Below are 26,522 nucleotides of genomic sequence, written 5' to 3'. Positions count from 1 at the left end.
AAATCCCAATGGATTAAATTCTAATCCCATTGGAATTACAATGTATACTATACTCCATTTAAGTGTATTCCGTTCAGCTTTTGCACTTTATAAGCACATTCTGCGAGAGGATACATATATGATAGAGAGTATACTCGCAAAAATATTTATGTTTTGTAGCCTTCCTACTTATGCACCAAAAAATACCTATGAACTACATGTCGAAGTTCTAGTTCATCTTATATTCATGGGATCTGCAAAACTTTCACGTTCATTCGATGCAAAAAAACCATCTTCCAACTTTGATACTGCCTTGAGTTTCACCCGTGGGAACCAACACATAATGTAATTATCGATTAAAGCGAACAATAAATGAAAAAAGAGGCAAATTTCCCGCAAAAAAAAAAAATTTAGGTTGCATAAACGTTTCCTAGGAATAGCTATTAGTAGAGTGAAAAGTAGGACATGAAGTAATTAAATAAGTACGGAATTGCTGGAAAGAATTTAAATTTAGAGCGGTTGAAATTTGAGATATGCATTAAAGTAAAGTCTCACGGAAAAATTGAGATGAGAAATATTTGTTCTTCCAAAATGGAGGGAGAAACAAGAGAGAGAGAGAGTGAGTTAAAAAGATAGATAGAATGGCATACATAGTTCACAATTCGAACATACAGAATTGGGGTTACTTTTAAAAAATAAATGACATAATGCCAAAAATTGTCTAGCAATATATTTCGTTCCATCCAAATATTTGAATAATTTGCTTGCGATTTCACGCATAATACATTTCATTTGTTGGCTAAAAGAATGTTTATCCAAATGCTACTCTCTATGCTATCTACAAAAATCGAAAATGAACAACGATCATCCATTTATTCTATTTCATGAAAATGGTTTACCTCTAGATTGAGTGCAACAACTGTCTCTTGAAAATATCGCAAATATCAACTCGAGTTAAACTATTTACGCTGTACACACAATGAAAATGATTACATACTGTTTTTGTTTATTGCTTTGATTCAGTGTTTCTAGCTCAATGTAAAATCGAAAGGAAACGTTTGAAGCTTAGAAATAGTTGTGTTTGTTAAGTATCAACATTTAAATCTAATGAAGTCATCATAATCTATGCTAATCCGCATGACTGGTCATCTAAACATGCAACACCTGCTATTTCCATGCTAAAACGCTTTCTCCTCATTTTATCTTTATGGTTGCTTATCTGATGCCCACAACAACAGCAGAATGAACCAACCGAACAGAAAAAAATAATGATAAATCGTATTCACTTAAAATAATTTCTCTTCGGCCTACGGCAACAGAACGAACACAAGAGTTTTTATATGAGTTATATAAGATATTTGCTTGACACTCCATGTCATCGTAACAAAAACAACAATGTGATATATACGTGAGCAAGTAAATACGATTAGCCAAGAAAAAAATACGTTTAGGAGCAAGAGAAATGTGTATATATTTTTTGTTAGTCTGATGTTGGTGTTCGCTTAAGAATGATATCTGAATATAAAACAACACATATATGGAAAAAAGAGACTGCAGTACATGAACATAATCGCTCTGAGAGTGTGAAGATTACGAACTTTTAAACAAACCGAAAAAAAAAAAACGAAATCTATATATAGAATGAACAAACACTATTCCACCAAATTAAGATGAACGAAGTAGTAGTATACTTGGTATTATGTTTTTGTTTTGTTAGATAGAGAGACAGAGAGTGTACAATTAGACTAAATAATGATAATAGAGAGCACCGTTCCTCTTGATTTTTCGCAGCGTATAATAGTATGCCATGACGGCACGGACATTTCGCCAGCCACGTGAACCTTTCGCCGCCGTATTGGTTTGTTCAGCATTTTTGCCACTGCTGCAACTGCTGCTACCGTTCACATCATCATCATAATAATCACCGTCTAATTGTTCGTATTCGTGTCGATTTTTTAGGCTGTGACTGCGCTGGTGCCGTTGCAAATTATTTTCAATTGCAGTATTTTCCAAAATGATTCCGAGACTTGATTGTGATGCAAACGATGTGGATGGGCCGTAATGATGTAAAAAACTGAAATTGCGACAACGCAGATAACAACCATGGTTGCAACCATTCGGAATCGTATTGATTGTTTGTTTGTTTGTGTGTTGTGTATGTATGACATTGTATCTTCTGTCTTTTAGTTTTCGTAAACAAAATTCAACAAAATGAGGCTGCAAATATATTCGCTTATGCCAATCGCCAAATTATTACATAATAATGTCTGCTTATATTCCTAATGAAATCTGTTTACTTGTTAGTATTACAGAGAGTAAACGTTTGCATTTTCCAAATCAGCCAATTAAATTAAGTACATTCGATTGGATAATATTATTATAGAAAATGTTTTGAGTTGCTGCATCATTTTGATAACTGCCATTAGATTGAATGAGAATTGAGAACAAAGTGGGTAGCGTATACACGATATTACAAAATAAACAGCCGGAATATGCTCATTTTCATGATGCAATATTTGTAAGTGATTGCTAAATCAGTTGTTGTGGCAGCGTCAACTAGCGTTATATGGTTATGCTACCCGTCGGGAAATCACTGTTTCCGAGTGCATAAATGGTTTTGACATGGTTTTGTCACTTGATTCAATTTGAAATATTTAGAATCTACAATGAATTTGACGTGCGCAATCAGAAGCTCACAGCCGGGGGGGGGGGAGAGTGTTGTAAATCAATGTAGTAAGCTGTAATGAGGTGGTATAGATGTAATTGTTGACAACACCATGATTTCAATTAAATTTCAATTTGTTTGAAAGTGCGCGCAACATTCGATAAACTGTAAAATACTGTGTGGCTGTCCGAGAGAATGGTAAATTTGAAGCGGAATCTAGATTAAATTTTCGCTGGCAGAGACAATGAATCAACTGCATCTCTGTTTAATCCACATATAGATTATCATACCAGGTTTCCGTGCAGGAATATTTCATGTATTTATGTACCTTTCGTCATAGATAGCGATATTATCTTGGATAAAATACTAGCAAAATAATCAAACTAAATCTGAATAGTTACAGAAATGTCTATGTGAATGTGTTCTTTTTTTCGGTGTCGTCTGCAATCGGTATTTGGTATTGCATTTGGTGTGATAATGGAAGTATAAACACGATTCGCCCATCGTAAAGCGACATGTACGCCAACAACAACTCATCTTTCATGATGGGCCAACGACAACAAATGATTCACTAAATAGACGTTGCTCTGGAATTATGATGCCTGTTGTGTACATGTTCAACATCATGTGTATACATTATTCATTTTTTGATATGAACAAACCAAAGTACTCGGGTTGTACGTGACATTGTTGATGTTATGTGGTGGGTTTATAAAAAAATATTTGTATGCAAACTGATTCACGTCTGTATTATGCGAAACGTTTCTGGGAAATTAAACAATATCTTCATCTTCTTCTTTATCTTCATCTCTCAACTCCAAACCTAACCAATCGTTTAAGGATCCAAAATGAAATCAAAAATTGTTTACACTACTCGTACTGCATTTTGAGCACACAATTAGGTTGATATAGCCAATTTTAACCCCATTTTCAACATCCCTTCTCCATCACGCTATGAAACTCACGTAAATTCTTTCCGATGCAGACAACGGGAAATGTTTCGCAAAATAGCACAGCTTGACGCCTTAAGACTTAACTATTTTACTTACGGTATACCGTGTTATTCGATGAAAAATGTGGTCCTATTTTGGAAGAACATGCACATTCATCATTAATAATGCAGCAACCAAACAAAAGACGCAGGTTAATATTTAATGCTTGATCTGTACCGTGTTGACTCAGCATTAACATCAACGTCATTTTTGGCTTAGCTCTTCTCTGTATATACATGTGTGTGGTATGTGTGCAAACGGTATTTCGGTGTTGCTACCAATTATTTTGAAATAATTCGGATAATCGAACTACAACACCCAAGTGTGTTAAAATTAATTATTATATATAATATAAGAGATAATGGTTATCATCTGCTATAATGAAAATCATGATTAGTTGAATGGCATCAGCTTTTGGCTTTGGATATATTGCTGTTGGTGGTTTTTGGTATTTTTATGCTTGTTGTTGCTCCTGTACAGTGTTTTAATTGATGTTGGTTTCAGGCGAATTTGTGTATTTTCATAGCAGATTCTAATTTTAGCTATTCAATGAATAATGAATAGTATTCATTATTCTATCATCGCAAAAAATTCTAACAGAATTCAAATCAGTGTATTGTTTTTCTATTTTTGTTTCCTTTCTAAATATAGGGGAGATGCATTCGGCCATTCTCGACAAGACTCCTAGCAAAATGTAATAAGCTTGTGTATATTTGTATTTTTGTTATTATCATTCGATTCAGCTTCAATGTTTATGCAGTAAGTAATCAAACATGAAAGGTCAATTCACCTACAATTTCTACAAGCGATTTTAAGTTGAATGAAAAAAAAAACCAAAGAAATTGTTTTTTAGCGTCGAGATATACGTAAAACCGTCTATTGAATGCGTGAATAATGTGATGGGTTGGTGTGTATGTGTACAAATGTTTGCTTGAAAATTTTATTTACAATTTTTGTTCAAATTCATAACTGACCTATTAAAAATGAAACATAACGAAATATGCATATTTATTTTACAAAAAAGCTTTTTCAATTATGGACATCACATTTTTGTATTGGATTACGCGTCTAAAAAATGGGCAAAAAAGAACGAAGCAAAAGCACTTCAAAATGCAAAACCAACAGAACAGAAAAAATGGAAACTCAAGTAAGGAAGCCAATCAAATTAACAATAAAATGAAATTAAACGAAAAGTGATCCAATTGAGATCGGAAACGAAAACAAAGAAGAAGAAAAACAACAAAATAAACGAACGCAGCAGCGTAATATAATAATTGCATTCCATCTCCTTTGCAACAAGAGCCACTCAAAACACCACCGAAATAAAAACTATTTTCACCCATCGTCTCACTCTCGTAAAACGAAAACCTGTCAGTGATGCTCTTGTACGCCTGAATGAACAACAAAGATGGAAGCAATCATTACTTTGAATGAAATAAAGCAAAACCAAAAGCAAAAGAAAAACCGCCAGAGAAATAATATGCAAGGAGAAGCAATGATAATAATAACTGGAACGAATGCAAGATCCTAGCAGCATGAGCAATATGGCAATTAAGCGATGGTAAAAATCACGAATAAATTTTCGTATATTTTGTTGATTTGCATGTTTTTCGTTTCTTTTTTCGTCTTTTTTTCTGTTTGTTTTCTGTTGTTGTTAATAATTCCAGCGCAAATGAATGAGAATAATTTAAACGGAGTTTAACATACCGTTGGCCGGGACTCTTGCAATCGGATGATGCTGCATTACTTGAATCCTCTTCGTCTTCCTTCGATGTGACCATGGAGCCGGTGGTGGTGTGCGCCTCACCACCGGTCGGCGATAGCGCTGTTTCAGTTTTCGGGCTCAATAGCGTCATTGGTTGACCGTGCGCATTGTGAAGATGATGGTGATGAGTGCTTGCACTGCTGCCAACGCTACTGTTACCGCTCATTATTGTCGCTGTTGGACACGATGTTAATGTGCTTGTTGCCGTCAACTGTGTGTCAGTTATGGGTTCCATCTGAAAGCATTGTGAATTTAGAAAAAACACACACACACACACAGAGAGAGAGAGAGGGAAAAAGAGGAGAGAATAAAAAGAAACAACAAATTGAGTGCGTGGTCGGAAAAGATAAACAATGCGACGACAAGAAAATCATGGAAAAACAAGAGTGAAAAGTCAACAGCAGCCAAACAATAACAATGAGAATTCGAAACAGCTGCATTCAACTTTTTGTGTTGGTATTATACTTGAGATTTTACTTTCGTGTTGCTTTTTTCATTCACATTCATTTTTTTTTTATGCGAAGCATTTTCGATTGTTAATGAGAACACAGCACGACATAGTGGAAAATAAAACAAAAAGACCGAAACGCAACCACCTTCAGCAAACGCAAATTCCAAATGAATGAAAAGTTTTTAATTTTCACGAGAAAGAGAAAATTTCATCAACGACAAAGCAATTTGTACATTTTTGTTTGAGAATATGAATTGCTTATTGAAGAAGTTGGCATTTAACAAATATTCAAAGTAAAACATCGGGCCGAGCAGAGTCAAAATGAACAGAAGCAAGGCATAAAATTACTTTTGAAAGAATGTGTGATATGTATCCGTGGCAGAGAGCAACTCTGTACAGCATATATACATCATTCTGTGGTAGACTATATTCGTTCATACACACACACACACACGCTCATTTGTTTTAAGCTTCCTTCCGACGACGTAGTATTACATTCTCACACAAATATTCTCTTACACACTGCCTCACCATTTTGCTACCCACACAATCGTTTTTTGCATTTGCGCCAGAACATTTTAATTTGTCATTGCAGTTGGCTTCATCGCATTTATGTCCACTGACTTCAACAAGAGTCGAGAGATTTTTCAGTGTTATTTTCGCACTGCGCTCTATTTTTACCTCGACCCATTTAGCAAGTAGCTGTCGCTTGTTGTGCCCCACTCACACTTTGTGCCATGTGTTTGGATTGTGCTACGTAGGATCGACTCCGGTAACATTGAACATCTTTTGGATTCCATGTTCTCACTCAATATTATAATTGCATACCGAGGGTGTATGCAAATTATTCGGAATTACGAATAAAATGCAAAAAGAAATTAAAAAGGATGATGGAATGGATCAGCTGCAGGAGGGCGTATAAACCTTTCTTTTCTCTGCGTTTAATCAAGATGGTTTTAAAATAAAGCGTTTCTTTCACTTCATTACTCAATTTGTGTTAGAGACAGTACACACGAACGCCGAGGAGTGATGTACGTTGCACATTGATGAAATGTTGATTCATCTGGTTGTTAGCAATTTGGTTATCGGACATTGCTTTTGGGGTTGTCCTAGTTATAAATCGGATACAATGTACAAGCGCCTCTCAATTCAATTGGCGTTCATCCACCGAAGTGACTTTTATATTTATTATTTGTGATCATATTATTGAATTTGAGTCTGTTCAAAGACATTGGAATTTTTCAACATTTTCCACATTCCCATTTCAACTGATTTAGATGGATCGATTCTCTTGCTTTTACTCTGACTCAAAAATGTAACTAAATAAATTGCTCATTTGTGATTAGATGATATGAACACACACATTTTTCTACATTATCGGATTATATGACATTAAAGTATGTTTAATTAAATTGAAAAACTTTACGCAAAAGTTTTCGCAACGCCTTTGTTCAAGCTTCAGTTGTCACAGCCACCGTCGACGTTACATGCAATGTTTACATGCAGGCAAAAGCGACCTCGCTAATAAAAGTTCCATTGAAACAATGATATGAATGAAAAGACGAAGGAACGATGCCAATTTGTCCGTATTGGTAAGTCGTGTTTCTTATGGTTCCATGGGTTTTGGTAATGGGCACATATCACGAGCATCCACATCAATTCCTTTATTGATCGGCACACATGCATGCCACTACTTAGATAGCATCTATTGTTTTCGTTCATCTCGCGTTCGGCGCAGTGCCGGGCGCACAAATGCTTTCTTACACAGCTTACAATGTTTGAAAGCGTGCAAACTTTTATTCTTTTAATTTCATTACAACACATAATAGGCTTTCCATCTAATTAAAAATCTGGATAACAACTTGTTCGCGCGTTGTCGTCAAGTTTCGGTTTATTCAATTAAAAAAAAAAATTAGCGTGGAGAAAATTGAACGAGCTTCCGTTGGCTTGAAGACGAATATCTCAAGTGATTCATTCTAATGGATGCTGAAAACCGCCATTCAATGAAAACAAAATTAGATTAGCCTTTAAATAGAGAATTTAATCATTCTTCTTACTTTTTTTGCAATAATGCTTATTAATGAACGTTTTATGTGTACATACTTGAACAATGGACACTGAATAGAACCAATTCTAGGAAATATAGGGCGTACGGATTTCTAAATCATCTGTGTGGGTTTTCGTTCGTCGAATAGAAGGTCAAAGAATTTCCTTGGTATTTCTAGAATGTTCACATTCATCGAATGTCATTCATCACATACAAAGAATACTCTTTTATTATCGGTAGAGAAATTTTACCATGAAATATTCTCGCACCATATCTGAAGATATGCTCGACCATTTAATGATTGTGGCTAAGGAATTCTAAGAGGTATAAATCGAGCGTTTTACAAAAACTCATGCCATATTCTATTTTTATTAGCTTCCAAACAGCTGCAAGTAACACCCAGAATGTGCCAACAAATTTTTCTTCAATATTTTTTCATTCGCTCCGAATGCACAACATTTCCTTATGCACTGTGGAATCTGTGGGAAATAAATTTTCAAAATTGGCAAACTTCAGCACGATTTTTTTTTTATATTTTGAACAGAGAGATAAAAATGTGGTGATAAAAAACGGTTTCACTCAAATTTTTCGCCGAATTGGTGTAGTTAATTTTATGGCAGCAAAGTTTATTGTTTAATCAATACCGTCCAATTTTTGTGTGGTTAGTATCTACTGGATACATAATTTTTTTTTAACGATTTCAACGATTTTGTGTTGATGTGATGACGAATAAAGGAATTCGAACGTAATCATTTAAATGTGCGGCAAAAATGTTCGTTCATGACATATAGCAACGGAAATAACAAAAATACAAAGAAAAGAAAAAAAAATTCACTGATTTGATGATGATCAATGCAAAGGCGCATCAAAACATTTACCGATTTGCAAAAATGTCCGGCTATATGTCCGTACGCTCCGAAATCGGTGTGATAACTTTTATTATTCTTATATCACCTAAAAAGAACGATATAATATTAAGATGTGAGCACGAGTTCTGTGTGAGAGGGAAAGAAAACATTGCTCAGGAAATGTGTATACATTGGTGGTGGTGTAGTGGTGTGGAACGTTTTGCATGTTCATTTTAACCAGGATAAAATGTTATCAATGTGTTTTTTTTTTGTTTTTGGTTGACTGTATCAATTGGATTGAGGTTTTAAGTGACTACATCAAAGTGCTAATGAATTGTGATAAACGTCATGTTCATTGCAAACATTCTCTGGCATATTTCAAATTCAAAGTAAAAGGGTAAGTGATACTTCAATGTAGACGGTATTTTTCTTTGTTGTTGTTGATGGTGTTTCCAAATTGGGTAAATACAAAAGGTGCTAAATGGAACGTATATTTGACGAACCGTAGAACCACACATATTTGCAAAATTTGGAATTCTAGTTGTTCTTTTATTTGGATGGGGTCTAACATCAATCACAAAACCAAACATTTAGTTTGAAATCAATCTCATTTCCAATTCCAGTGTGGAAGCCTAACAAATTCGTTTGTCGATAATAGTGAAAGACAAACTGTGAAACAGTGCATACACTGTTTAAAATTTACGCCTGAATATAGACGGGATTCCGGCTAGTATACGCTCTCGTAAATTTTAAACTGTGTACCAATGTCAATTTGTGCAAAACCAGTTTGTGAAGTTTATTGATGGGGCAACTGTGCATTTCATACAACAGTTTACAGTTTGAAACTCCGCTCCGAGATATGTGCCGACAAACAATGAAACGATAGTCATTTCATGAGCTTATCAAGGATATTGAATCAATACTATGTTGAGCTGATTTCCCGATATCATTCAGTAGATCTGTCCATAATCCGCGTGAAAACCCTATTACCAATTTCAAATGTAAACGCTTTATTTGCGATATCCGGATATACAAATTGCAAGATAAAGCCGGTGAAAATAAGCCGTTAGTTCAAAAACAACAACACCAGTTATTGTGACAGCGCTAAATGCGCTCCAAACTCTTGCAGTGGATGATTAACCGCGTGTGTTTTAGCTGTTATGCAAATCTGTACCGCTATTAAAGACAACATTGACGTATCCGCTGCATGCAGTTGATGTGTGTCCATCGCTTGAATTGGATTTAGTTTATACCGGTTTGATCCAAACATGCATACTAGGTAATCCAGTAAACGAAAACAAGTACAAACAGCAGCAGCTCGGCAGGAAAGAGCACTGACCAAATATTTAAATTTGTTTGCTGGCGAGCATGGGCACGTTCGTGGCACAGCAAACAAGAAGAGAAAATATCTTTACATCTCTAGAAAAAAAAGGGTACTGTAAAGTACGAACGTATTCGGGAGTATGGGCAGAGTAATATATTTCGCTATAAAAATGATTCGACCGAATATACATCTATCGGGATGGAGCTATTCATGTTGAAAATCGATGCTTTTCCATATTTTCCTCGGCACATTTTCCATCCGTTTCAATTCGCTATCGGTTTTTTTCCCTGACAAATGCACAATTCAAAAATTTAAGAAAAGAAGATGTGGTCACTACACCAGTGTAACCATTGGTGCTAGGGTGTTAGTTTGATCACTTGAGAGCTGCTGCAATGGGAATAACTCCATGGCATTGCCTCATACAACTTGACCCTTGTGCACAGTTTCTGGGCTATCGATTGCACATAACGGCAAACTTCAAGATCTATCACATTTCCAAACAGCTATCATATTCATTGAAAATTCGTTTTCTCCTATTTTCTTCTTCGCTTTCTTCGGCCAAACAATCGTCATTCAATTCTTTTATAGTTATTTACCAGTTGCCTTTTCAAACGGCAAGCACATCGAATTTCAGTTGGACATCAACGGAAAATATGGCCTGAAGTAAAATGCGAATGACCATTTGTCGTTCGAAAAAAAAAACGAATGTTCGCTGAAATGACATCATTCGAAACGGTTTAAAATGAAATTGCGAAACTGTAAAGCGATGAAATAAATCATTTTTATTCGACGGCTTGAATTGGCGAAGAAGACGAAAATAGACGTTTGATGTGAAAAAATATCAAAATATTGAAAAATGAGATTTTCAGCATCTCTACACATCCCCCCTGTGGATACGCTATTTATTTAGCACATTTATTTATTCCTTCTTCTTCTCCTCCAATTGGCGCTGATTTTTAGAGCTTTCTCATCGATTTAAATTGAAGGATTACCTCCGCTTCAGCTACTACTTTTTTTTATTACGCTCAACATTTGTGTGCCTTTTTTGTATTCTTTTCACTTATTTATTTGTTTTTTCTTCTTGTTCTTTTTCTGCCAGCGTGTGGAAAACGTGTCGCAAGAATATAATAACACTTTCGAATTCGGGACCAATAAATGACACGTTTACACAATGAGAACGAGAGCATTTGTGACACTGGTTTTGAATAGAAACAACCGAAAAGACCCTTTTTTCCATCCTTCCTCTAGCAACAATAATTTGAGCGCTGTTTTTTGTTTACTGTATGGTCGTCGTCAGTGTCTGCATCGGAAAATCGGCTACACCAACGCTCTTTGTTTTTGATTCACAACATTCAATCTGGTTGCTGCTGCTGCTGCTGTCGATTGCATAACAAAATAAAATCGATTTAGTAAATGTGAAACATTTTCCGATGGGTACGACTTCGTTTGCCATAACGACATTTTGGGATGAAGAAACCAAACCAAAAATGCACGGTAAAATGTTTCATTCAATGTACGACGATCCAAATTTAGATTGTTTTATGCAATGGCTAGAGACGACTAGGGTAAAATAGGTGAAATGAGTTTCCATCGCCTTTTATCGAGCATAATTTGTACTTTCCGATGTGGGAAAAATTTGATAAGACGAAGAAGGAAAAAAAATAAGTGTCAGGGCTTTGTATTTGACCGAAAGCTTAACCTACTCCGGTCCTTTTTTGCATTTTCTTGTTTCTTTTTTATTAGGCACATTATGGCCAAAGTTTAAGGTTCATAAAAAACACAAATTAAAAATCAATATTTGTCCTTTGCCAATTAAGTGCATGGAACATGTGTCTTTTCTTACTCTCTGCACTTTTTTTGAACAGCAAATTAGACACTCGGCCAACGCACTGAAATCAGTTAACACATCAAATTGGTTTACGGCACATTTAATGAGAATGCCTAATTTCTGTCGCAAAACTGGCCTGGTAATAAGATCCGCCACAGCTCAAGGCTTTTGCATCACGCAAATGTTGTGTGTAATATAATTTGTTGAAACAAGAAAATTACTCAGTGGGCGGAACAAAAAAAAAATTCGATTGAATTGAATGAAATCATCAGAGGCATTTTTTCGATATAATCGTCACTTTTCTAGCTAGGAACGAATGAAACTATTGATTTTGTGCTTGACGACTGAAATTATATATTAAAATTTCCACTGTGCAGTGGTTTAATATCACGACGTGTCATCACATGGTTTCAACATGATTCCATTATCAATGTTCACAAATTCAAAACAGATATTTGTATGGAAATGAGGTCAAAAGTCATTTCCTATGAATAATGGATTTTGCCATATATATCAAACCTACCTTCATTAACAAACACTTCGGATAGGTCTCGATATCACTAACTATCCGCCGATGAACAATAATCCAGTGTTCATATTGGAAGCAGTGGGGGAGTTCGCTATTCCTTCTAATCATACTTTCGATGCTGTTGGAAAATTTTATGTGATTTTTTCCTTTTTTGTGATTTCGAGTCCATTGTGAGCATCAGTGATCATGGTCACGCAGAAATGTTGTGAATTTTGATGCGCGGCGAAAAAGAACTAACTGAGATATGCAATACCATGTCATTTGATGAGTGTTTTTTCTCATTAGCCATCGACCAACAATCTCCCATACAGATTCAAAGCGGAATGGACGGAAGCAATCAAATGCACTCAACAAAACATAGCCAGAAGAATTGCGTGGTTCGAAATGGAAAATGCCATTGTTTTTACCGTTGCTGCTGCTAACAAAAAAAAGGGAAAAATAAAAATGCGTGCTTGCCACGGATGCTGTTGTGGTTGTTGCTGCCGTATCATGTAGCACTGGGTGTTACATACAAATGACTATCGTTCATCATAGCTACCATTTTTTATTCAGCGCGCATTTTTTGCACGAGTTTTTTTTTCCATCATTTCATGTCATTTTCGCGTGCAATGTTTCAGTTGACGGGATTTGGTTGCATCACACTACTCGTTTTGGAGAGGAAATAAACCAAAGCACGATCGATGTGTATATATGTGCATTGACTTCTAGATTGAAAACTGCGGTTTTTTTCTCTTTTTTAACGCCAATATTTCATTGTACTCGCCCTACACCAACTATTAATCAAACATGGCGTGACGTGTGTATGCGTGTATGTGTGTGTTGGCAATACAGAAAATAGAGTGTAGAAAATACGTTCATTAGCTGGCATTTTTTTTCTCGCCAAAATGCGTACGAATACAAAATAATAACCATGAATATTTCTTCGCTTCGAATCGACCACATTTTTACAGACATGATATATGGATTCGAATTCGCTGCTATCAACACACTTCCTTCCAGGCGTAAGCAGTGTGTCAGAAATTAGGGAAACATTGTCGAAGCAAAGAAAGCGAAACAAATGATTGCAGATATTTATGACACAATCATTTCGGGTGCTTGAACAGAAAATGGGAATTTGAGACTGCCACTTGACTAATTATACACTTGCCACACTCGAAAAGCATTTCATCGTATACCATTAATTAGAAGCTTCGACACAGCGCGTTTGTATACATAAATCAACGGATGAGACGAGCAAACAAGAAACGTTCCGTCTCTGGACGGAATCACAACATCAATGTGTCAACCATCTGAAATTGGATTTCGATTGATAGAGTTTGGTTGAAGGGAACATTCTCTCTCGCATCTCTCTAGCGTATCTATACTATTTGAGGATTTGTGGATTTTCAGTCGTCAACTCGAATGGGAAAAAAGCGAGATATATAACTAGCTTACAGTCAAAATCGGATCGATCAGGTGCCAAAGTTAATTGATAACGTTGGCCAAATATTTGCATTGCATAATGGCTTTACGTTCATTAGACTTAGTGTACACATTCAGTTGGGAGAAAAACAGACGACATAAAATTCTCATTGTATTTTAAGGCAATACAATAATTTCAATTCGAATGTAGCTGACAATAGAATTGTCATTTCGACATGGTCTCATCCATGTTGGATTGTTGCTTTGCATAATGCGTTTGCGAATTTCCAAGTTGTTTTATAAATATACACTCAGAATGGAATGGCATAATTGTCGAAGCACATGTCTTTTTCAATTTGAACTTTTATGATTGCATTTCGTCTCGACGTCGCAACCATAATCGCTCTTATGCGAGTAGCTTAGGTTGAATTTGAGCATTATAATGGGATGCAATGGCATATTCTTAAAGAATAAGAATTGGTCTTAAAAACGTCAAAGCCTGATAAGACAAAAGAGTGCGAAGCTCAATTGTACTTCAGTGAAACTTGAATATCCATTTGATGTGCACTCAATTTGTTCTCCATAGAAGACCTAATTGCTTCTTTTCCTAATCGCATCGCGACTATTTTTAGTTGAACAATCTAAATGTGCAATCAATTCATATGAAACAAAAGAAAAAACCGAAAATCTGTGCTGCAAATCAAAAATTGACAACAACATTATAATATGATTTCGTAAATTATCAATCTTAGTTTCTGTCGTTCGTTTTTTCGCCTCGGCCTGGCATTGTAATCGTTATCGTCGCAACTTAATTGAGTGAACAACTGTATAATATCACAGAATTTATGGTTTTCATTTTATGTGTAATGTTATGTGACATGTGATAGCGGAATAGCTTTTTCCCTTTCATTCTCTCGCTTTGTGTATGTGTATCGAGGGATATTGATGTGAATTGCGTTCGAGCGGAATATCTGAGCGAAAAAAAATGTCGATAGCGAACAGTGTTAGTTTCAGCTATGACTATACCAACTGGAAATTTTATATGATGTTTGAAGAAGTGAAGCATGCATAAGCACGCGTTTATCAGAAGATCATTATGTGATGATTCATAGCTTGGAAAAATACATTCGAAATAGTCCCATCACGATGCCGTACACTTAAAATTCCTCTTAAATTTATATCAGAATTCGCAAGTGCGTTCAGTCATTTAGGGTATTCGTTGAAAAGACATTTACAAAAAGAAGATCCTCGGTATTTATTCATTGTTACATGTTTTTATCTCTCTACGTCGCTTGCTGATGAGTTATTTTTATATAGCTCACCCATAAAGTAGCGTCTAGCAAATATCTATTTGCCCAAGCATGAACAAGAGAGAGTGCGCCCGGAATGAAATCGCATCTGTATCGGGCGATAAACAAATATATCGTAAATTATAATAAATAGCCGCCATTTTCATCGTCTCCTTTTTGTTTATTGAGGCCCCTGTTTATTTTACATGTGCTGCAATGATAGCGACGGTAAACTTTAAGCCACAAGACAATGTTAACGGTATCGCTACAATAGAGATATCTTCGTTTGGTGAAAGTCATTTCGTTTATCCGGTTTAGCCCCAAAAATGCATTTTGATCTCGAGTGATGTGGTTTTTTTTCTTGTGTTTTCGTCGTTGTCCTTCGGCAACCATTGCACACTGAACAACATTATTGGGATGTCTTTATGACTTGGCACACACTCTACACATCCTCGAAATCCGATAAACACTTAAAATTAAGTACCAATCGTTATTTTAACGATCGACTGACCACAAATCGTTCAATATAATTCAATAAAACGTCAACTATCCTCCTATCGGTCTTTTCGTTTTGCCATTTTCTGTGCACAACATCTTTGAAGTTTGTGAACCAAAATCGATACTAAATCGGACTTTCCCACTTTTTTTGCTGCTGTTTTCATTATCTTCATCACATTAAAAGCATCAATGATTCTATTTGATTGCAAACAACCGAAATTTATAGCGACGAAATGTCTTAAAGTCAAAGCCCATAAAAGCGATTGCGGAAAAACAAACCAAAGCGGTCAACTGAGTTCAATGCGAACCGAAATATCTTTGGTACTGTCCTCTCATCCTCCTTTTTTTACTGTTCAAAGATTATCGCAATCAATGTGATTGCGCCGTTTTTTTTTATTCCAAATAAAATGCGAGAAAAAATGGATTACTTTTGAGAATTGATAGGATAAATATGTAAAACAAGCCCCTGTACTCCAACTGCCGAATTAATTCATTCATCATTACTTGTTTACAACTCTCGAGAATGAAATATTTGTATTTATTGTAGCTGTTTGAATCGCCAACGATGGCATTGTTAAAGGGTTCCCATTCGTTGGCGTGTCTGTACAAGTATATCCGAATGGAGGCGTCAATGTATAAATTCGTGCTTTTTGTAAGACCATAATACCACGGCTTAAAAGAAATTTGTAAATTCCAGTGAATTCACCGAGCTACAGTCAGCAGTGCTATTATTGACTTAACTCAATCAAACGTTGACTGATTTTGTCACTGACTTCTCAAATCAAACAAACATCCGCCTTCATCTGTGAACCAAATGATTTGAAAATTAAATGGAAGCCAAAGGCGTTCACATAGCGGAAGTTGATTCAAATCCGGAACAAAATCGAATTTATGTCAAAATTTCCATCACAACTCCGTGTTGGGCACATTGAAGAGTCACTTCATCACTCCGCATCCAATCCAAATGGCCCATTGACCAAGTGTTGTCCAAAGCATATAATTGTGTAAAACACTAGATTTCGTGACGAATCATTGCGAACACGGTCCAAGATGAAGGAAACTTGAAACGTGATGACCGGCAGTAGAAATTGAGCCTCTTGTGAATGTTGATTTTTGTAGCTCTTACATTTTCTCGTTTATATTTTTAGCGTGTGCGTGTGTGTGTGTGTTCGCCTATGTATGTGTTACTCGACCATGTAGATTGGCAAAAGATGTGCTCATTATAGCGACATGATCATTACGGGCTGCTGTCAGTGTTGCTTCACATCGTTTCGCTTAAAATAGTCGACGATGTAGCAAACGAATTTCATTATGTAATCATGTCACATATGTAATTGTTATTCGGATGCTACGTGATGTTTGTTTATTTGTAAGCAGGAATCAAGCGATAGACCTCAACAGCCTGAAACTGACTGACGGCAAACCACAATCGAATTTTTCCACTCTGACGAGAGAAAAAGAAACTGTAAAGCTCACCCCAATCGTTCGCATGTTCGAATTCAGAATGTTCACTTTGTAACACGCTCTCGCTCGCTCGCTCATCGAATCATTCGCATTTTTGCGTCAATAAATTGCATGTTTCTTTTCGAATGAATCTATTAATGACAATCGCAATATGCTTCTCTCGCTTCAAGTCGATTGCACGTGCTACTATCAAATGCTTCTCTCATGCATGCCACTCGTTATTATTGCTGATGCAGCTGTGTGTTGTTTCTTCTCGCACAGTTACTAACAATAAATACACATTGTGAAATGTGCTGTAATCATTTTTTCTTTGCTCTCTCATTATGTTGAAAAGTAAAAACGCCCGCTTTTTGCAAATGCTTTATAATAAATTTATAGAATTTTCAGCTCAACAGCAGGAACTGTACGTAACTATTTGTCACATCCTGAGCTTAATGATATTGTTGCGGATCATGAGTTTTTGCACCAATGTGTGTCACATGGTGCATGAAAAACATACAACTGAGAGAAACCAAAAATAGAATGAGCAACGAAGAGAAAGAGAGAAGGAGAGAAACGTAGACAACCGGATACAATAATATTGATGTGTTGGTTTAATCTCGCACGACACTTTTTACGAATGATTGTGCGTTCTCTCTATCATAGAACATCATGTCGCACGTAAAGCTTTCACATTTTGTTTCTCATCATTTCAGAAGCATCGGTGCGAGTCTATGGAGCAGTACAGGCGATGGCCAAGCGATAAAATGGGGGTATACACAAACATACGTTGCTGTATGACGGTTACGTTTTTGTGCGACAGCAAAATGTTCATCGTTAAACAGAGCTCGTGGGCTGCCGTTCCAAATGTGCTTGTGCATAACTGCCGTACTCAGACACAAACAAAAATTCATGTCTAATGGATTACAATATTTTAAGGGAAATACGTGATGAAGACAGTCGCCCTATTGGAGCTCACACATACGCTTAAATGCACAGGCGCCATTTTATACATGAGAAAACACACGCCGAACAACTTAGTCTCAATGTTGGGTGTGAATGCATTACATCACAGCACAGCAACGTACAGTATAATTTCAGCAAAACATACTGTCTGCTTCCGCAGAAAATGTTTCCAACGAAATATTGACTGGTTATTATTGCGATGAAAAAACGATAATTCTCACGATAATGGATGTTTATGTCATTTGTACGACTGGTGCTTGGTTCTTTTTCGTTTAGCATTTTGATCATGTTGCCGACGAGTGATCATGTCATTTCGCTCTAATGAATATGAAACGGCTTCTGGTTGTTTTTCGGGCAATTGTAAGAGAAATTGAGAGAAGTTATGCACAATATATTTTTCGTATGCCTAAAATAAAACCTGGTAGAAAGGGAATGCTCTCAATTTTTCCACACATAATAGTCCGCAGTGAACAATCGCAAACACATAGTTTCGAAAATAAATTTTGTCTCATCGGATAGCTATTCATTTCAGCGCAAGTAATTCGCAATCGAAGCGAAAATTGTTCATCAGCCAAAACAAAGTAGCACAAGAACATTGAAATGTGACATAATTCGAAAGGGAATAGGATTATTGGGGTGAGCATAATGTGGTGTGTCTAATGCACGTGCAATAGAACTTTCACGGTTTGTCCATTTTTCTTGCCATCAAAACTAATTGCATATGAGCAACTGTGTCGAAACTAGGATTCCCTTTATTATCCACTGAAATTTCATTTTGGCAGTAATTACCAGAACCGTGCGATTCGTTTTGCATGACCACCATTTATTGGGCTCTGGTGCTTTATCCTCGCATAGTCTGCAAGCGATTCACACAGCTGTCATAGAAGCTTTTTGATAAACAAACGAGCAATGGAACAACCACGGAAATTGACAGTTGTGTGCCAAACAACTTGCTTTTCGTGCAGTTTTCACAAACCGATTGCAGTCTGCGAAGCGTATGCCACCAGCTCAAAGGCGGTTAGGTAATAAATAGAAGAAAAAAAAAACACTCGACAAACTGTTTTCCATTCAGAACAGTGCACTTCGTGGAGCATAAATTTGACAAATTTTAACGAGCTTTTAATTGAGCCTCCACATTTCAGTTCCTCATCAATGACAGTTCGTGGTTTTATCATTTTCTGGTAATTTTGAGGAATTATCAACGCTATGAATTTCTAATACATTTTCATTATTATTTATTTACATTTCCGGTCTTGTGTCATTCTAAATGTTGTTGTCGCCTTTTCAATATCATCCCTTTTTTGTAAAGGAGGTTATCCAGGTTCGGCTCAACAGAAGAAAAAAACATTCAATGTGATGACGGCAATGACATTGCCAATGAATTTATTATGATTTGTATCTTTTTTATGGTTTGACTAACACATCACACCATCTTCGCAGTAAATGAACGGCACATTTTTGTCATTCAGTAACAATTAAATTCATTTGAATACTTTCAAGCGATATAACCTTCAAGCAGAGAAGTGCCGTTTATCAGCTAAGTGCGATTTAATGTGTGTGATAGAGAGAAGGATTCGGCGAAAATGGAAAATCGACTCGAAAAGTTATGCGTAGCATAGATTTGCATAAAATTTGAAAGAGGATTTTGGTATTTTCCGCCCCGAGAATATTCGCTTTGAATATTTAAACATTGATATGGATCCGATTTTGTTTAGCACCATCATCATGAATATTCAGAATGTATTTGAAGCTGCTGATTTTTTCTTCATCTTCTCGACGAATTGCCGCACGCAAAATTAGTTGTTTCAATTCGTTCCGTTGGTTCCAGAGATATACACAGCCGATCCGTACCATATATTCATGAATATTTTAATAGCATTTTTGATGGCACAACTCAATGGAAATTTTCTTTGACAGCATCAACGCGATTCATCGCTTTAAATTCAATTTGTGTGTGTGTCTGTGTTTCGGTGACATTTATCAAAACTTAAAAAAAAAATTACCACAAAACTTTGCTTTATAAGAAGCTCATTCAAACCATTTAAATAGATTAAAATACGCTTCAGAATCCCATGCGCTGTGTGCAGAGTAGCTTTCATTGTTAAGCCCATAAACATTGATAAAATAAAGTTTCTTATTGTATGCGCGCATCGTAAAATAGTGAGTGAAAAAGTGACATTCACTTTGCACTATAAATAGAACCAAGCCAGCACAGAATAAAAAAACCAACAGAAAATCAATCTATCGCAGGCAAACGATGAATAACCACTAAAAAGAAAATCTTTTACGAAAGTTTGTAATAAGCTACTTGATTCAATCGTTGAAATCTGCATGAAAGAGCATAAAAAATGGCACAGTGCATCTGGTTTTGGTGGAAGAGACTTTATGATTTTGCCAGTGGCTCTTTTTTCTGTTGACAATAATTCTATTCATCTTATCTGCGGCCGCAAAACGAAAAGAATACAACTTGGCAAATGCCATTTCCTAGATTTGTATTCAGTGGTTGTTCGTGTGTATTATATGCGTTATATCCCGTCAATTGATACTGAGCATAACAACGCCGACGACGACGACGGCGCTGACGGCAGCAACAACGATAACAAACAAACGGAATGCGAAATAAAATGCGAGTGCAGCATCATTTGAGTGTCATCAGTCTTCGATGGAACGTGTTGGTATTACGCAAATGATTCGGAATGATTATGCGAATAGCGTAATACGTCTATTTATTTAGCTAAATGCAATTAATCTCCGCTCAGTTTTCGTACGCGTGTAATTTATTTCGTTCGTCTAGACGGGATTGACGACATCGACATCATTACGATGTTGTGTTGTCGGTGAAACAAAGAACGGGAAACTATTTTGTGAATAAAGACATTTATGAATATTGAACAGTGGCAATGATATTTACGATATATTGACAGAAGGAAATATCCTGGTACACAGACGATCATTGGACTGCATTAAACAGTAAAAGGCCGAAGAAAGTTTATGTACGAAGCAAAATTGGTCATAATTTGTTTGGCACTCCGAATATTACTATCAAATACATAGCAAATAAACGTCACAATAACTTAACGAAGCAGTTTAATATCCATATTAGTAAGTGAGTTCATGTCTTGATACATGCCATGAGCAAATCTCAATTGAATCATTTGTTTCAAACTTTATTCTGAAATATTTCTTGAAAACTATCATTTTTCAGTTGTTAAGCTTTGGGCATGGATTTTGACAACGATTCATGTCCACTATGATGCTCAAATATTCGTGAACGACTTTCCAAAGGAGCAGTCTTTGGGGAGTTTGAGTGTCATACGCTTTTCATAAAGCTATGCATCAGAAATGCGAATTTCACTGTTAAAACACGATCAGATGATATTTTTTTATTCAAGCTCGCATCAGAGTCAATGTAATGGACCTAAGGCAACGAGTGTTTGTTCAATAATTCATGCTATTTTCTCAAATGAGCTCTGGCTGAATTCGAAAGAGAGGGCACGCATTCCACATAGAATTCAAATAATGATGTTATTCACTTTTATGACATTTCATTCGGTTCCGTAGAATTTCTAACCCTTGCTTTTCTAACATCGAGTCTCATTGGTGCTTTTTCGTGCCAAAAACTTCGGGGCACTTGTCTTTGATCGACACAACATGACACTCATGAATCGTTCATCTGTTTCTTCTCTCTCTCTGTGTGTGTTTCTTCCTCGTTCAGTAGAAATCAACAAACGAATGGGGTCAACTTTTTCTTTGGTCTGCAGGTCGCTGCTAATGTTAGCAGAATGGAAATACACATTTTTATTTATACGTTTGGAGTGAGAGAAAAAAAGCATAACAACAAGAACTTACATCTAATCCTTATTTCATCGTCCTCTTATACGTAGTACGTAGTCTTGACATGAGTCCTTAAACTTTCACTCGCTCGAGTGTTTCATGTGCAAAGAATAAGCACTTTAAAATGTGTTGCATAAACATCCACTCGTAAAATGTGATAAGACTTACACACTGGAGCACATAGTGCCACACACACACACACACACACCAACACATATGTACATACATGCTAGAATAACAAGAAATATCGCATTTACAATTGTTATGTACGTGAATCAAGGTATCTGAAGCTTTATTGATATGCCGATAAATGTTGAGGAACTCATTTTCGAGCTATCGGTCGTAATCGACATTCCGCTTCCTGGTTTGTATGTTTTGTCTTCTGATATTTACACGGAACATAAACTCGCACAAACAATGGCACAAATGTTATTGTCGCTGTCATCGTTGATTAGTTTATATAAGCAAACACACGAGCGAAGCGATCAACATTTATTACACACAGCATCCACTTGCTCGCACTGCTGTTGCCGCTGCCGCTGCAGTCGATTTTCAACGATACCGACGAGTTTAAATATAAACTCTCGCCACACTCAAAGCCCAATTTTATATCGTTGAATAATCAATTACAGTTGATGGCTGTAAGTTTAATAGCTTTCCATACACACTGGAAACGGTTGAGTTCGAGTGAAATGACGTTTTAAAATAACATTTGAAGCAATTAACTAAAGATGTTTCTTGCGCTGTAAGCCAATGGAAAATTTTCACATACAATGTTTTCCCATGGCTATTTCAGCAATACAATGGACTACAATGTTCGGTTCGAAACATTCTGAGGAAGTCTCTAATTCGACCAATTCTACTCAGAGTGTCATCATTTTAATTTGATCAATAGTTTTTCCATTTGAAATAATATTAAAATGTTAATTACTTTGTCAGCGGACAAACCATCGGATGCACTTTTGATATTAACGCTTGGTTGTTACTGAGAATGGTAGTTCAGAGATGAACATTTCCGTCCTGATTATAAATAGAAACGCATCCGAGGACTACCGCAAAACCCCATTGAACGAAACCATTTGGAATGCAAACTTTTCACCAAATTCTTCACTCAAATATTCCACAGCGCGCTTCATTGGCATGAAACTGAATTTTCTTTCGGTATATAATGATGTTATTCTCGCATCGTTTGCGCTCTCATTGACATGTACGCTACAACGAAAGTTAGCCTGCACACAGCTACATTACATGCAACGATGCCATGGAAGAGGAGCACTTTTCACAAATGTTTAATAAAGTGAATAAATTTAATAATAATGCTTCGTTTCCACCAATTTTCAAAGTTTCCATTTTTGCCATCACTTTTTGTTGATAGGAGCGAGAGAGCACGCGCAATTTATGCGAGAGTTCGTGCCATCGCAAAATTGAAATTAAATTAGATTGTAGCTTACATTTTATTGCAATTAAATTGTATCTCAGGCCACAAATTACAAAGTTTTTAATTTCATTGGAGTGCCAAACCGAATCAACACGACTATTTGAATCAATATTTCGAGAGGGAATTCATTAAATATCAATCGACCGTGATTGGATAATTTAGTATTCACTCTGTTTTTTTTTGTCTGGTGTGGTATCATGACCTCCCGAACAGAATGTTCGGTTTCATGAAGTGATGAAATCTAATCCGATTTTAAATGAAATGTTTTAGCATCTGCTGTGGATGGAACGCTAATGCAAATTGTGCCAACTGCGGATTATGATTGATGATGAAACAAGTACGTTTTAAAATATTGCCCCCGTTTTTTTTGATGAATTGCAACCACCAAATCAAAATCGAACAATTGTCTTGTGCCGCATGTACCAGCCACCTTCGCACTTCAAACGCGTATAATTAATCATCGCCCAAAATATCCACAAAACCTCCGAAAGAAGAAAAGCTCATTAAATTATGGATGTTGGGTGATGAAAATTAAAGAAGATCTTTCATCCATTTGTTTCTTTCGAGAATAATTACCGTTGAAAGTACGGATGATCCTTTTCCATCCATTCAAACAATCCACTTTAACCATCGTGGATAAAGAATAAAAAATCAATATGCCTAATTGAAGTTGCCTTTAGAGAGCGCAATCTAGACATTTCTCAAAGGAATTCCAGTGGAAATTGTTCTAAATGTAAACCACATCAACCATTCGATAAAACGCCAGTGTTATAAATTCAAATACTATTGTTGCTAATTTAACGCAATTTCCATTCAAATGTAAAGCTGTGTGGACGAATGAAAGCATGTCACATAACACTGATTCATATTTAAATTCAACTTAGAAAATCTGTTTCAATGAAGGAGAAAAAAAATGGAACAAATTAAATGTAAATCCTCGATTGTCAAATACGTATATCCTCCCGATTGTATTTTTATTGTATTCCGAGCTAATTTAATTTTTATGCATCACCACAAAAGCCAATCGAAAAGAAGAAGAAGCGAGATCCAACAGATGCATGTTATCGTTCAAATGAAAACGTTCACATTCCCAACTGGAAAATACGCACATAAAAGAGAACAATGAGCAAATAAACCGAAATCGAATTTGCTTATTTGCTTATTCATCTGCAGTTGGTTGTCGAGAGTCGGCGAGAGTTAAAGAGAGAGATAGAGGACTGTACAGTGTGCATACAAATGGTGCACACAATTTCAGCATCTCAATTTTTATTGTGCAACGAAAATGCAATAAACATTTTGCGAGAAAACTTCGAACTATGAATCTTCTGCGCATTCAACTTAAATAAATTCTGCATGAATGCAATTCAATTTATGTTTATTCCAATTGTTTTTCTCTCGTTCTTCCATTCTCTCTATCTGTTTACCCTTAATATACAAGTAACACGCAATGAACATGGAAGAAGTTTGCTGATTCGCTTGATAAGAAAAAAACTTTATCAAATAAATCAATGTGGGGAAAAATGTATATTAAAGGCTCGCGCATACACACACACACGACCGCATCTCACATACATTACCATTTTGGAAATGTTTGCTTAAGTAAACATGCGTAATAAATCAGCAATTTCTTCATTACATTTTTTTTCTCGATTGGTCCGAGTCAAGAATAAAAATATGAATTGAACCGACTAGAAGAATAACTCACAGTCTAATCGATTATTCATTGCATTGCATGAGACATCCACTGACGCATTGCAAAAGTGGATACTGCTAAATTTGTCTTGATAGAAGATGTTCTTCTTCACATAAGTGATGGGCAGTGGATACTATTTGTGAAATATCCTAGCACACATGCTCACTTGTTCGATTTTAAATGCTCGTAAGCATGCAACCTTATTGCAACGTTCTTTTCCATCTCATCAATTGATGGAATGGGCAGTACAGCTAACAAATTGCAAATATTCCGCTCCGCATTACAATGATTCAGTAGGAAATGGTGCTGATATATACGTGTGGATATTTCCGGTATTGAATAAATGAGAAGAGCGCAATTTTCAATGAATAGTCATTGCGTTTATCATTGTACGCTAATATTTCACATTAGGAAACTGCTGGCAAATTTGATGATGAAGCAGTTGGTTTAATTGGAAATTATTATTCGTGAATACAACGCAACACACTCAACAATCAACTAATGATCCAAGCACAGCATATTTCAATTATAATTACGATAATAAAAATATTTTATGCCAAAAGTCAGTTCAGCGCGAGATTTTCTCATCTGGCCGAGGTCGAGGCTGTGATTAGAGCAAAGCTTCGAAGATTCTATATATCGCCTGGGTATTGTGTTCAATGGCAGAGGCCCTTAAACTCTATGGACGATCGAAAGCGACGGCAAAATTTAATCTGTGTAACGTTCAGAATGATGGTATTATATTACGTTGGCTTAATGGTTTAATCAATTATTGACTATGTTCCTCAATCTTCTATAACATAATAATGATTTTATTTTAATGTGCGATATCATCTCACATCAAAAAAAATTCCGGTATAATATTATCACAACGACAAAATGCGATCATCTTCAAAATCATCATCATCGTTCTCATTAGCATTCGGAGCCACACAAACGAACACACACACACACACATTTGTGGAAGCGATTCAAAGTTATGGCCGCGTAAAAAATTCTTATGACGTGCAAAATTTACATGCACATAAACTTTTCAAATGTATAATCGGGCGAATTGTTTATCATGAAAAATTATGACTCATTCTCGCTTCAGGGCGCAATTTCGCCACAGCGGCAAGCACACATTCAACGATGTACTTAAATAATTCCCAGATTAACTTTTCTCAGACACACACACACACACACGCGCTCATTTAATTATTCCCCTCAATTAAAGTTTACCACAGTTCGTACACATTGTTCCAGACAGTTTCACTTGGTGCTGAACGTGCGTCTAGAAGCGTGGGAGTGTGAAAGTGTCAATTTTTTTGCCATTTGACTGGCGCGCAGTTTTATTGTTAGCAGAGCGAGAAAAAAAATTTCACCGCCGAACGGATCCTTTTCGTCCGGAATATAGGAGGCAAAAAGGTCATTGTTAAAAATAAAATGGAAGTTTTGTTGAACATGTTGAAAGCATTTTTGAAATATGCAATACGACACTTTTAACTAGCAATCCAATGCAATATGTAAATGAGATTATTACTTGCATCTCC

At 36.1% G+C, this 26,522-nt stretch overlaps 1 protein-coding gene across 6 annotated transcripts in view; it reads right to left on the bottom strand.

Annotated features, from left to right (window-relative positions):
- Window positions 1-26,522, bottom strand: part of LOC129565282 (uncharacterized) — an 82,510-nt gene that overhangs the window by 41,374 nt on the left and 14,614 nt on the right. For 5 of the 6 annotated variants that reach the window (XM_055439991.1, XM_055440000.1, XM_055440019.1 and 2 more), the window contains exon 3: window positions 5,344-5,636. In XM_055439991.1, the coding sequence (XP_055295966.1) occupies window positions 5,344-5,636 (293 nt within the window). Of the gene's footprint in view, window positions 1-1,755; window positions 2,054-5,343; window positions 5,637-26,522 lie in introns of all 6 variants that reach the window. The other variant, XM_055439981.1, reaches the window with a different exon arrangement.

This window comes from Sitodiplosis mosellana, unplaced genomic scaffold, assembly GCF_009176505.1.
Source record: "Sitodiplosis mosellana isolate CC-2019 unplaced genomic scaffold, AAFC_SMos_1.0 Smas_scaffold_1, whole genome shotgun sequence".
Lineage (NCBI taxonomy): Eukaryota > Metazoa > Arthropoda > Insecta > Diptera > Cecidomyiidae > Sitodiplosis > Sitodiplosis mosellana.
This window is presented reverse-complemented; position numbering and strand designations above follow the sequence as displayed.